At 42.7% G+C, this 14,590-nt stretch overlaps 1 protein-coding gene across 1 annotated transcript in view; it reads left to right on the top strand.

Moving 5' to 3' along the window:
• SLC44A1 (solute carrier family 44 member 1) overlaps positions 1-14,590 on the top strand; it is a 112,046-nt gene that overhangs the window by 43,899 nt on the left and 53,557 nt on the right. Inside the window, exons 4-5 of the mRNA XM_083184913.1 lie at positions 317-453; positions 11,112-11,205. Coding sequence (XP_083041039.1) covers positions 317-453; positions 11,112-11,205 — 231 coding nt within the window. The remainder of the gene's footprint in view (positions 1-316; positions 454-11,111; positions 11,206-14,590) is intronic.

Genomic DNA, 14,590 nt, shown 5'->3' on the forward strand with positions numbered 1-14,590 from the left:
ACTATGCTGTTGCAAGAAAAAAGCTGCCTCCCATTATTTCCCTATTTATCAGGGGAGAAGTTTGTGTAGCTTAGTTTATCCTGTATGCTAGCAGTAAGGCAAGTCAAGCTTAACACTGCTCTGTGTTCCTTCCCATGAGCACTTGTTTCGAACCTCATGCCTCCATTGATGGTTCTGATTCATATGGAATTGATAGGCCCTACTGTGAATAGACAACTGGCACTATAATTCAAGATTTGAAAAGTCATTTAATCATTCTTTAACACTGTAACAAATGTGAGGCTCACGATTTTCTTTTTCTGACATGCAACTTTAGGTATGTTTTTTTCCTGGACCCTTGCAAGCTGGACTTAATAAACCGAAAGATAAAGTCTGTAGCGTTGTGTGTATCGGAGTGTCCGCAAGAAGAACTGAAGACACTTGCTGATGTGAAAAAATTTGCTGATGTTAATGGTAAGTTCGCAAGACAATGTAACCGATAAAGACATATGTATCATTATTCTATAGTGTGTGTGTGTGTGTGTGTGTGTGTGTGTGTGTGTGTGTGTGTGTGTGTGTGTGTGTGTAATAAAAAAAAAAAAATATATATATATATATATATATATATATATATATATATATATATATATATATATATATATATATATATATTATAAAAATTATGATGATAAGCTCTCTAGTGATTCGCGCAAACCCCCAACTTTAGTAGTGATAAGCCAGTGGCTTTTAATAAAAATAAAATCTGGTATACCACATACTGAAAAGCGACAGTTGCAGAAACATATATTTCTTAAAATTTCTTAATTCAAATGCTGGGACACACATGGCTTTTTTTACTATGCACAATTGACATTTCTGTTCCATATGGAATAAATAAAAATAGACAACTGTATATTAGGATATTTATGTCAACACTGGACAAATTCCAAGAGCTACTGTGGCAGTTGCCAAATATAAATTAATCACTAATAGAATCTAATATATGCTGCTGCCTAGGGCCATAAGGAGGGCGGTGCGGCGGTCACACAGGGCATTGTGCCATGGAGGAGACACCTGCGCTAACCCCATATCTGGAAAGCAGTGTTTCTTTGCTGCAATTCCAGCTGGCAAGTCCTTTGGATATTCTGGCCATGCACCCTGCTGGCTGTGCAGCCACTCTGAACGTCCTTAGGAGTCTCAGAGCTATACAGAACTAAAGGACTCAGGACGGTCGACATTGCCTGTACCGAGCAAGCTGCTGCATAGATAGGAGCCTGCTACCGCCGACTACATTGATTATCCCATTGGTTTGCAAACCACTCCTTAAGGCACATTGACTGTCCATGTTTTAAGAATGTCTATGCCTGAGCATAGATGTTATGTCAAAATGCTGCACTAATTAATTCAGCTGTGCTCAAACAAATGGATGTACAGTAAAGCATGGACTGTTAAGTTAACTGTGTGGGAACTACTGGATTAGCCTAATTAGACCTAATCAACTGAGGGTGACTTTGTTACTCTCCTCCCTGCTAAAACCATGTAATTGCTAAACCTGTGTAAACAATAGACCAGACTTTAAAATAATAATGGTGGTGATGCTGGTGGTCAGAATACAGATGCTGACATCCCAAAAGAGGTTATAATCGGGGGTCCAGTAGCATAGTAACATAGTATTTTACAGCATATAAGAGCAAGTTGGCCCCTCTAGTCTACCCCTTTTTTAATCGTATTGTTACCCTTAAACCCCATTTGATCCTTATGTCTTTCTAAAGCTATCCTGATGTCTACCCCATGCAGTTTAAGTTGCTCTACACTCTTAGCCTCTGCCAAAACTGATGGGAGGCTATTCAACTTGTCAACTACCCTTTCTGTAAATAAATCTTTCCTCAGATTTCCTCTGAACCTCCCCCCCTCCCTCCCTCCCGTGTCGGTGCATGTCTTTGTATAATTTGAAGAGTGTTTCTCTCCTGGACCTTGTTAAGACAAAATCCGATCCTCATTTGGGATTGACACATACCACCCTACAACCTAGCTATAAGCGGTCTAAAAGTATCAGAGACATGTTGGTAAAGTCTGATGCATCTCCACAAAATGTGAGTAGACCCTCCAAGAGAGTAGGCTGCATAAGATGTGTGTGTACCACATGTAGCTTTTTGATCCCAGGTGCCTCGTTCAATCACCCACACACGGGCCGACCTATACCCATAAGGTTTTTGTTAACCTGTAATACTCCATATACGATATATCAAATAATTTGCCCATGCGGGCTATCGTATATCGGAAAAACAGAACGTCCGTTCAAAGAACGGATGACCGCTCATAGGTCATCCATTCGTAAAGCTCTATTAAAGGGGACCAGCGATCAACCAGTATCTAGAAATTTTGCCCAAGCAGCACATAGCCTATCATCGCTCAAATATCGCATGATAGACCATGTCCCACCCTCCATACGAGGGGGAAATCGGAATCTACAACTGTTGAGGTGTGAAGCCTGCTGGATTGCGAAATTGGGAACCATAGCACCCCGCGGTTTAAATGAACACTCAGGTATCAATGTTTTAATCTAAATACTTAGCGTGTTACAGCTCTGGTTCGTATTCTCCTGCCTGCTAGGCTTCCACAGATATGTCCTTAGGTTGTAAATTGATGTGTATATGTATATCACAATAATTGTATCCACTATACACTGGGTCTAATGTCACTCGATTAGACTAGGGCTCATTTCAGTGCGACAATATGACAACTGGGTCGCACGCCTATTGGACCAGTCTACATGTTCTATATACACAATCCTTCTTGATATTTTTGCTAGTATGTATTTTTTATTATGCATTTTTCATTATGTATTTTTCTAATTGGCTATTGCACTAATGTTTTGATATATTCTGCATGCCGTTTTTTACTTCGTGTTGCACTGTATGTAGCACGATGAAGGGGTTAAACAAGCTTACCTTAGGTTTCCTTGGTAACACAGAAAGACCGAAGGGTGGGCGTGTCTTAACACACTGTTACGTGGGGGGTGGTCTTAGTGAGTATCCCTCCAGCGTAATGTACACCTGGGGGTATTTAAGAGATTAGATGTGTGGTTTGCATTGAGTCTGATAATGCTGTTGCATTGAAACGTTGCTGTTCACTCAATAAAGAAAACTTGTTGTTCACAAGAGCCTGGAGTGCCGCGTCCATCCCTGCCGAAGTGTATGTATATGTGTGTATATATATATATATGTGTGTGTGTGTGTGTGTGTGTGCATTTAAATACCCCTGTGTACCTAGCGGTGGGGAGGAGCAACCCGTGCCGCCCCCTCCGCAGCAGCGTGTGTAGATCGCACCTGTCGCCAACGTCCTCCAATTAATCAGAGGACGCCGGCCCGTCCCCCATCTGCGTGCACCTTTAATACAATATGTATAAAATACAATTAGCTATTTGCAGTGAACAGATAGCAGCATTTGAGTGAAAATTGTGCATCACATATATACATCATACATACATATAGTAAAACAACTGTTTAAAATACAGATATGTGAAAAAATCGATCTGCTTCCAACAACATAGATATCCCGTATTTATTAATAAAGTGCAAAAAATATTTGTGCCTCTATAGACCAACAACTGTATTCGTGCAAAAATTTAACCTCCAATGAGACTTTCACTCAGAGGGATGGGTGCCTCCATAATACCAATAGTGATCGTGCCGGAGATTAATAGATCTCCTGGAATGGTGTAGTAAACGTCGTCATGAAAAATGAAGTGCAGTTTAATCAAGAGTGTTAACCCATCATGCACAGGATAACTCAATCATGTCTAAGACCTGGATTGCACCGATCCCCTCTGTATGTGGTACAAGTCCTATAATAGGACATTGATCCCTGAGTGTTCATTCAGGCCCTTGGGGGCTATGGTATCTAGTTTGGCTATCCACCGGGCTTCGCATTGTAATAGCTGTAAGCCCCGGTTGCCGCCCCGTATTGATAGTGGAACATGGTCTATCATCCTGTATTTAAGTGATGACAGACCATGTTTAGCCTGTAAAAAATGTCTAGAGACCGGTTGGTCGCTAGTACCTTTTTCGATGGCTTTACGGATGGAGGATCTGTGTGCCGCCATCCGTTCTTTGAACGGCCGTTCTGTTTTGCCTATATAAGATAACCCACACGGACAGATTATTTGATACTGTGAATGGTGTATTACACGTAAGTAGGTGTTTAATCGAGATTAATCTGCCCGTGTGGGGATGGTTGAACGTGGACCCCGGTATGAGGAAACTGCATGTGGTACACAAACATCTAAAACAAAGTGTGTGTGTGTGTGTGTGTACAGGTTGAGTATACCCTATCCGTGCATCCCCTATTTTTTTTTTTTAACCCCCCTAATCCTCTTTTCATACTTACCAAGTCCTAGGGCGTCCACAGCAGGCCTCCGGCATCTTCTCCAGGGTCTCCAGCGGCCCCAGGAATGCATTGCGCGAGTGTGCGCGCGCGCCGGTGACGGCACCGGTGCGCGCGCACACTCGCGCAATGCATTCCTGGGACCGCTGGAGACCAGGAGAAGATGCCGGAGGCCTGCTGTGGACGCCCGGGGACTGTGCGGACGCCGAGGGACCACCGGACACCATCAGGGGACAGGTAAGTATGGCTAAAAAAAAGTTATTCCAAAAACCGGAAAATTCCCCTATCCGGAATGCTCGTGGTCCCGAGCATTTCGGATAGGGGATACTCAACCTGTATGTATGTGTGTGTGTGTGTGTGTGTATGTATGTATATGTATGTATATATATATATATATATATATATATATATATATATATATATATATATATATATATATATATATATATATATATATATATATATATATATATATATATATATATATATATAGTTTCTGCCAGTGCCGGACGGGATCCCGACTGTCAAAACACTGACGGCCTCCTGCTATTTTCCCTCCCCGTAGAGGGAGAATAGAATAGGTGGCTTGCATAGCGAGCCCGCATGGGGCTTAGTTACGCTCACCATGCTGTCTGAGTCCGGCCAGTTGGGATCCCGACGTCGGGCTAATGACTGTTGGGATCCCTACTGTCGGACCCCTGTACCACACCCATTTTTGTAATTAATTTTTTACACTCTCTAATGTATTTATATCCTTCTGTAGATATGGCCTCCAGACCTTACCTTTTTCCTGTCCCCCATCCAAACACTTTTTTTCTTTCTTTTTTGTTCTTCTTTCTCTTTTTTTTTCTTTCTTTCTCCTTTTTTTTTCTTTCTTTCTCCTTTTTTTTTCTTTCTTTCTCTTTTTTTTTTTCTTTCTTTCTCTTTTTTTTCTTTCTTTCTCTTTTTTTTCTTTCTTTCTCTTTTTTTTCTTTCTTTCTTTCTTTCTCTCTCTGTCTTCTTTCTCTGTCTGTCTCTCTGTCTTTCTCTCTTTGTCTTTCTTTCTCTGTCTGTCTCTTTCTTTCTCTCTCTTTGTCTGTATTTCTTTCTCTCTGTCCTTTCTGTCTGTCTGTTTCTCTCTCTCGCGCTCTCTCTCTCTCTCTCTCTCTCTCTCTCTCTCTCTCTCTCTCTCTTTTTCTCTCTCTGTGTCTTTTTTTTCTCTCTCTCTCTGTCTCTTTTTCTCATATAATCTATCTATCTTTTTCATATATCTCTATATATCAACAACAAAAATTACTTTGAGGTGGGATAGAGATAAAAAAGCAGCAATCCTATATGTCCTCTCTGTTAGTAGAGGAAAAGCTAAATGGATACAAAAAGATATTGGGGGGTCTATTTAATGCCGTGGGCTAGCGGTGACAGCGAGCAGGGCTTCCTGCTCGCTATCACCGCTCGCCCTGTCAGTATTCAACTCACTCCCCTCATACGCCAATTCCCCCTCACTCCGTTTTTTGAGCGAGGGAGAATCGGCTAGACTCGCGGCTAAATACAGCGGGTTCCCTGCAGTAGCTGTGGGTCTTGCTGTTTGGGGGAATCCTCGCCATCCTGTGAGGGCGAGGATTCCACATACTACCCATTGAGGTGTGCTATTGGTGATTCTCCTATGTCATGTAAATACAGCTTTACTGAACATAAATAAAACAATCCATTGTTAAATATTTATATATACAGGTTGAATATCCAGTATCCAAAATGCTCGGGACCAGGAGAATTTTGGATAACGGATTATTCCGTATTTCGGAATATTTTAATATTTCAATGATGTATTTTGAAGTATCTTGCATGTATGCTGTATAAACACATAATATACACACAAATATATTTTATTACCACATAAAATACACACAAATATATTTTAATTGTTCAAAAAACAAGGTTTCAAAACGTGAAACAAAATTTGTGTACTATCTCAGCACTGAATTTGAATGCCAAGCAATCATTGTCTTGCACATATATAGTGCCAGTTACATATCATGTCCCCAGTGATGCTGTTACAAATGTCCCCAGTGAGTTTTTAGCAAAAAAAAATTTTTTTTTCACTTTCTGGAATGTCCGTATTTCGGAATAATTCGGATAACGGATACTCGGATACGGGATACTCGACCTGTGTATATATATACACACACATACACATATTGGTGATTTATTTTTATCGTCCAAAAATGGACTTGCGATTAGGTGAAATATTTGAAATCAGGGAGAAGTCCTCGATCCCATGTGTTTTTGCCAGTCCGTCTGCTGCTTATTGGGTGTTAAACTTTGCGGACCTCAGGCATGCGAAGCATAATACTGGATCCCATCGGCAGGGTTGCCACAACCATTTTGTTTGGGGCGGGAAGAAATAATTTCATATTGTCACTACTAAATTGTTGACTGCTGGACCCTCCACACCAGCTACCTGATTCCACAGATGGGGAAAGTGCAGCATGAAAAACTTTCAGGAAATAATGACATGGGGATCCTAATATTTCAGGTGATTTCCACAAAATGTTTACTATAAATATGCCAAACTTAAACTTTAATTGTAACAAGTGAGTGACTATATGGAAGACCGGATCCACCGATGGCTCACACTATGGCTGAGGCTGTGCATGGAATGTGATAAGGGTACATTTACAGCTGCACTTGGTTGAAAATAGGGCAAGGGCAGAAGGTGCTATGATGGGAGGGGAGGAACATTGGAGGTGAGACGGAGACACAGGGGGAGTAGGGGCCTGGAGGCAGGTAGGGATGGAGTAGATGGAGCAGCTGAAAAGGCATTGGGGGGTATGCAATGTGCTGCCGCTATTTCCGACAGGGGAAATGGCACGGCTCCCTATTCAGTGCTGTCTTTAGTGACAGCATTGATGCGGGATCACAGCAGAATAGGCCCGACTTTAGAAGCTGTCGGGCAAGTTCTGCCGATACCGGCTGTGGATTGATGCAATCCCGGCCGCAGATCGTCGATGGCAGTTTTCCCGGCCACGCCCCCTTTGCGCTAAACGGCAGACGGGACATTGAATCCCGCTTGTAGTTCTGCAGTCGATCAGACTGCAAACAGGCCAGGATCACGGCTGTTGGGAGGGATCGACACCCATGATCCTGGATTGCATACCCCCCATTATCTCCATCCTGACACTGCCTGTAATAAGTGAAGTTGCTCGCCACACTGAATGCAACATTCCAGTACTTTGAATGGTGCTTCTAAAATATATGTAGCGCGTCCCTGCCCATAGCACCTATGGTTACAGCAGGTATCGTGTCTCAAGGACACCAGATAATAGGATAGCAGATTGTGTTTTGTTCTAGTGGCCCCTGTATATTCCCTAATTGCTGTTATGATATGCAGCCCTTTTTGTAATACAGAACTTAACCAGTGTTGCATGCTTTAACCCCTTCCCGACATTTGACGTACATGTACGTCATGGTCGGGAAGGACTTCCCGACATTTGACGTACATGTACGTCATGACTTCTAACTGTCACTGCGTCTAGAGACGCAGTGACAGTTAGGTGATGTCTGCTGTCCCTGACAGCAGACATCCCCCCTCGCCGCCCAGGGGGGGCAGGGGTGCCCCCCCCGGTCGGCGATCGCTGTGATTGGCTGTTCAAATCTGAACAGCCATTCACAGCGTTTCCTGTGTTACCGGCGGCTAAGCCGCTCGGTAACACAGGGATCGGTGGTGATCGGTGCTGTCAAGTACAGCACCGATCACCACCGATGTGCAGCCCCCCGTCGAAACCGCCGGGCACTCACCCGGCAGCAGCAGCAGCTCCCCCGGCTCCCCCGGAGCGTCTGGAGCGCACGCAGCGCTGCCCTCCTCCCCCCTCCCCCCCGCAGCAGCAGCAGCAGCAGCATCAAGCTGCAGAAAAAGTAAAAAATGAAATATATGCACTGAAAAATATATTTTTATATATATATATATATATATATATATATATATATATATATGTGTGTGTGTGTATATATATGTATGTATATATATATATATATATATATATATATATATATATATATATATACACATATATATATATGTGTGTGTGTGTGTGTATATACCGCACCGATTACCACCGATCGCCAGCCCCCCTCCCACCCGGCAGCCCCCCTCCCTCCCACCCACCCGGCTGCCGCAGCGCCAGCACCCCTCCCACCCCCCGCCAGCCGCAGCGCCAGCCCCCCTCCCAAAGCTGGTGACTAAAATGGGGTCACTTGTGGGGGGGTTCCACTGTATTGGTGCTTCGGGGGTCTTGCTAATGCGACATAGCACCCACCATTCATTCCACCACCAAAAATCACTCCTTCCCTTCTGAGTCCTGCCATGCACCCAACTGGTATTTTTTGGTCACACGTGAGGCATTGCCGTACTCAGGAGAAATTGGGGCACAGATTTTGGGGTGCTTTGTGTCCTTCATTCCTTGTGAAAATAAAAAATTTTGAGCCAGAACTGCATTTTTCTGTAAAAAATTACATTTTTTTTTACACAAAAATGCAGATCTGGCTCAAAATTTTTCATTTTCACAAGGAATGAAGGAGACAAAGCACCCCAAAATCTGTGCCCCAATTTCTCCCGAGTACGGCAATGCCTCATGTGTGACCAAAAAATACCAGTTGGGTGCATGGCAGGACTCAGAAGGGAAGGAGTGATTTTTGGATTTTGCAGCACAGATTCTGGTTGAATGACCCCCGAAACACCCATACAGTGGAACCCCCCACAAGTGACCCCATTTTGCAAACTACACCCTTCAGGGAATTCATCAAGGGGTATAGTGTACATTTCAAACCCCCCGGGGTTTCACCAATTTTGATACAACTGAGCTGTGAAAATGAAAAATTAATTTTTTTCATTTTCACTGCCCAGTTGTACCACAATTGGTGAAACCCCTGGGGGTTTGAAATGTACACTATACCCCTAGATGAATTCCCTGAAGGGTGTAGTTTGCAAAATGGGGTCACTTGTGGGGGGGTACCTAACTTTTAGCATCTTATGGTGCCTAGAAACCTACATTGTGCCTAAAAAATAATCTCATAAAAAGGAGGCTCCAAAATCAAGTAGGTGCTCCTTCTATTATGAAGCCTGTGGTTTGGTCACCGTGCACACTAGGGCCACATATAGGATATTTATGAAAACCAAAGAATTGGGGGAATCAATTTTTAGTCACATTTCTCTAGTAAAATCTACTGTGTTCCTTAGAAAAATGTATTAAAATTGCAAATCTGCAAAAAAAATGAAATTTTGAAATTTCACCTACACTTTCTTTTAATTCCTGTGAAACACCTAAAGGGTTAACAAACTTCCAAAATGCTGTTTTGAATACTGTGAGGGGTGCAGTTTTTGAAATGGCATAATTTATGGGGGTGTCTCACATACAAGTCACTCAAAGTCACATCATAACTGACCTGGTCCCTAAAAAAATCAGAGTTTGAAATTTTCTTGAAAATTTGAGAATTTGCTATTCATATTTGAAGCCTCCTAGTGTCCAAAAAAATGAAAAGGAGGTTGAAATAATGATTGCAACATAAAGTAGACATATGGTCTTTGTTAGTTATTAACTATTTTGAGTGGTATGTTTATTTGTCTCACAAGCAGAAAATGTGACATTTTGCAAATTGCAAAATTTTCCATTTTTTCACGACATTTTGGTATTTTTCACAAAAAAACACAGACTGTATCGACCCAAATTTACCACTAACTTGAAGTACAATGTGTCACGAGAAAACAATCTCAAAATCACTGGGATAAGTAAAAGCAAAAAAAAGTTATCCCCACTTAAGTGAAACATGTCAGATTTGAAAAAAATGGCTCTGTCAGGAACGCAAAAACTGGCTCTGTCAGGAAGGGGTTAAGGTAGGACAAATCATAAGCCCCAATTTCGTTCAAATAGAGTGAAATGAAGGCTAGGCAGATGGGCATAATCATTTTCTAGATCAGCGGTGGGGAACCTCCGGGCCGCGGGACGTATACGGCCCCCGGAGACTGTCTTTGTGACTCGCCCAACGGCTGTACAGCGAGTCAAGTACAGTGGAAATCTCGGGAGAGCTACCGACCTCTTGCGAGATTTACCCTGTATGAGACTCCCTGCACAGCCGCCGGACCACACAGACTAGCGACTGGTAAACTGCGGCAGCCGCCAGAGCGTGGGACGGCTGCTGCAGGACGATTTGTAATTTAAATAATAATTTTTTTTTGGCCCCCGAGGCATTGTGCCTCAATGCAAATGGCACTTGGACCCCAAAAGGTTTCCCCACCCCTGTTCTAGATGGTAATGTAGCTTTAAAATAAAATGTATACTTAACTGGTGCAGTAAGCATTTAATAACATGGTGAAAACAGTCATAATGTGATTAAACATAGCAACACATCCAATATCTGCTTTTTTTTGTCAGTATCATGTAGCCAGAGTAATAAGTACTCAAATAAAAAAAAAAAAAATTAAAAGCCAGCACTTCCAAAGAACAACAGATATAAACATTTAACAGCACATTAGTGGCAATTTGAGGCCATTGTAGTTCTGAGTTGCACCTCTACCAAACCACATGCTTCGGATTTTATTTAAAAACATTGTCTATTGTGAAGTCTTAACAAAATAACAGGAGTAATGATGAATTCATCGATGACTACAATATAGAACCATTGTATAAATGTATACCTTCTACCCGTGTTCATAAAAAATGTAATTGAACGTATTGTCACAATAAACGCAATGTACATTTTTTTTACTCCCACAGGATCACAACTTTGTGATTATGCACTGCCCCCTAACCAGTACACTACGGATAACAGAGCATCGTATTTGTGCCCAAAGCTTCCAGTGCCAGAAAGGTAGGTAACCAAGGTATCTCCTTTACCATGTAGGAAGAGTGGAAACTTCCCTGACATTAAGCAACTGGTTCAGTTCTACAAATTTTGTTACCATTCTGCACTGAATCCTCATTTCCCAGTTAAAGAAATAAAAAAATAAAAAGTGTGTGAGGAAAGCTGTTTGGTAAGGTTACTTAGTGAAATATATATATTTATATTCTCTATATCCATGTTACTGTTCAAATTATCAGGGTGACCCCAAACTTTTGATGTTGTACATAAGAACTGCAAATGAGTTGCAAAATTAATAGAACATATAGTCAAGTCATTGGCAAGGTTGGAAATGAATTTTATTTGAAATAATAATTTTGTCCTTCAAACTTTGCGTTTGTCAAAGAATGCTCCTTTTGCAGCAATTACAGCATTGCAGACCTTTGGTATCAGGGGCGGATTGGGAACTAAAAGTGGCCCTGGAAAATTTCTGAAAGTGGCCTCATGTGGGCGGCAACAAATCAATAAAGGGCGGAGCCAATATAACACTAGGCGGGATTATTACATCACTATACTTAGATAAATTGTTGACAGGCAAAACTAATGCCACACCCCGTAATGCACATTACACATCATGTCAGGGCTTTACACATTTTTGTAAAGCAGGGACAACTGGGATAGTGCGCGCCGCAGGCCCTCGCCAAAATTTCACACCATAATGCCAATCACACGTCACACACCCATTACATAGTATACCACATGCAACAATGGCCTGCCAGGCTTGCTGGTTCCGGGCCCCCGGCCCGCCCAACTAACAACTACACTACGGCACTATGGCTAGTGCCGTACAAGAACCGATGTTAGTGATACCGATGATTTTAATGCTAGTCCACAAAGCAACTTACTGCAGACTTTTTTTTAACCGTAATCCTGTATTAAAATATACATCGCTCTCATACATACTCCTCCACTCTCATACATACATACATACATACATACATTCATACATACACCAATCTCATACATAAACCGCTGTCTTACATACAACACCGCCACTCTCATACATACATACACCACTGTTTTACATACAACACCGCAACTCTCATACATACATACACCGTTCTAATACATACATGCATGCATACACTGTTCCTATTGATCCCATCCCTCCCTCATGCTATTGCACAGTTAGTTGATGCCACAGCCATTGGACTGCTGAGAGTAATCTTCTGCTGCTGTGAGCGGACTCGGAGCAGGACTCAGGGGAGCAGGAGCCACGACTGAGGACTCCAACTGCTGCGCAACACAGGCTTCTTCCGTTCTGATCCTCCCACCCTGCCCCAGCACAGTTTGCGCCTCTTGTAATGTGCGCAGTGACGTCATGACGTCCCAACGCACATACAATCACACTCAGAGTGAGACTGTCACTCCAGAGTCCGCTGCCCCGCCTCCTCCCAGTGCACTCCCCGGCGAACAGTGCCCTGCCTGCTACTGGATGCGGCCTCTCACCAAGCGGCTACTGTCCTGCCTCCTCTCCAGGCCATGTATGTTATATAAAATAAAATGAGTTCCAGGCCATTGCCGATCAGCAGCCGTCCACGCCGCATGCAGCAGCGCTATCCACTGCACTGGCCCCTCCAGAGGCGGAACAAGCGAATTGTGGGCCCAGGTTCAAAAATATGGTTTGGGCCCCCAAACACACACACAAAAAACACATTGTGGCTTGTTTTGTTTACTTCAAATTTAAAGCCCATTACACACTAGTGCCCTTTACACATTCACATACTGTAATGCTCATTACACATTCACACACCATGATGCCCATTACACATTATACCGCACACTGTAATGCTATTACACATTGGCCCTTATTCAGATCTGATCGCAGTACACATTTGTTCTCAAAATGGGCAAACCCATGTGCACTGCAGGTGGGGCAGATGTAACATGTGCAGAGATTGTTGGTTTTGTGTGAGTTATTTTGTTTCTGTGCACGGTAAATACTGGCTGCTGTATTTTTACACTGCAATTTAGATTTCAGTTTCAACATACCCCACCCAAATCTAACTCTCTCTGCACATGTTACATCTGCCCCACCTGCAGTGCACATGGTTTTGGCCATTTTGAGAACAAATGTGTACTGCGATTAGATCCGAATAAGGGCCATTATACCACACACAAGAATGCCCCTTACATACAATACAACATGCCATAATGCCCATTACACATTATACCATACACTGTAATGCTCATCACATATTATGCCACATAAGTGCCACTTACCTACATGCTCATTACTAGGGGCTACATATGCAATGTCAGGGGTTGCATGCTTGTTGCCAGGATATACATCCTCATTCCCAGGGGATTACATGATTGCTGTCAGGGGATTTATACTCCTTGCCATGGGGGGGGGGGGGTTACATGCTTGTTGCCCAGGGGGATTACCGCTCTGGGGTCTGAGCTCGGTGTTCTGTGGGGGGGACTGGATATAGGAGGGTGGTGGCTGTTGCTCAGTGCCTGAAGACAGACTGACTCCACAAAGGCACATGGGAGTAGAAGTTGCTGCGGCTCGCCATACGCTGCAGCCCTTCTCTATGACCAGCAGACATTTTTGGAAGGGGCAGCCCAAGGCCGTAACTAGAACTTTTTCGGGCCCCATAGCAAGGTTTTGAAGGGGCCCCCATCTGCAGAGACAGGATATATAGGGCATATAGGTATTTTGCACTCTCCTCTGACTCTAACACCCACATTAATGATAATTGGCCCAGGCCCTATCAAAGGAAAACATTTTGGAATATACAGTATGAGTGAGGAACCTTTGGCACTCCAGCTGTTGTTGAACTACACATTCCAGCATGCCTTGCAACAGTTTTAATAGCAAAACTGACATGTTGTTAAGTGTATTTCAACAACAGCTGGAGTGACAAAAGTTCCTCGTCCCATATTATTGAATATGCCACTTCCAAGAACGTATTTAAAAAATGGTAAATAAATGAAATAAAAATATTGGGACGTACAGCACACTTATTTATTATCACTAATTTAGTGCTGCAGTACATCAGAGCAGACACTGATGCTGTGTACTGCTGCAGCGCTGCTTACTAACAAGGTATAGGCAGTGGCAAACACATGATTTTAAAAGGGGGGTTTCCAAATAATTGGTTACAGACCAATGAAAAAAAATATTGAGCAGAATAAACGTCCAATATACAATTTATTGTGTAACAATAAATAATATAAAATAACATTTGGGCATATACTTATACACGTAACGCACACAGTAGTAACAACGCTTATACACATAACACCCGCAGTAGTAACGATACTTATACATGCAATGCCCACAGTAGAAACTACGCTTATACACATAACGCCAGCAGTAGTAACGATACTTATACACATAACGCCAGCA

Source organism: Crinia signifera, chromosome 1 (genome assembly GCF_055691185.1).
Source record: "Crinia signifera chromosome 1, ASM5569118v1, whole genome shotgun sequence".
Classification (NCBI taxonomy): domain Eukaryota; kingdom Metazoa; phylum Chordata; class Amphibia; order Anura; family Myobatrachidae; genus Crinia; species Crinia signifera.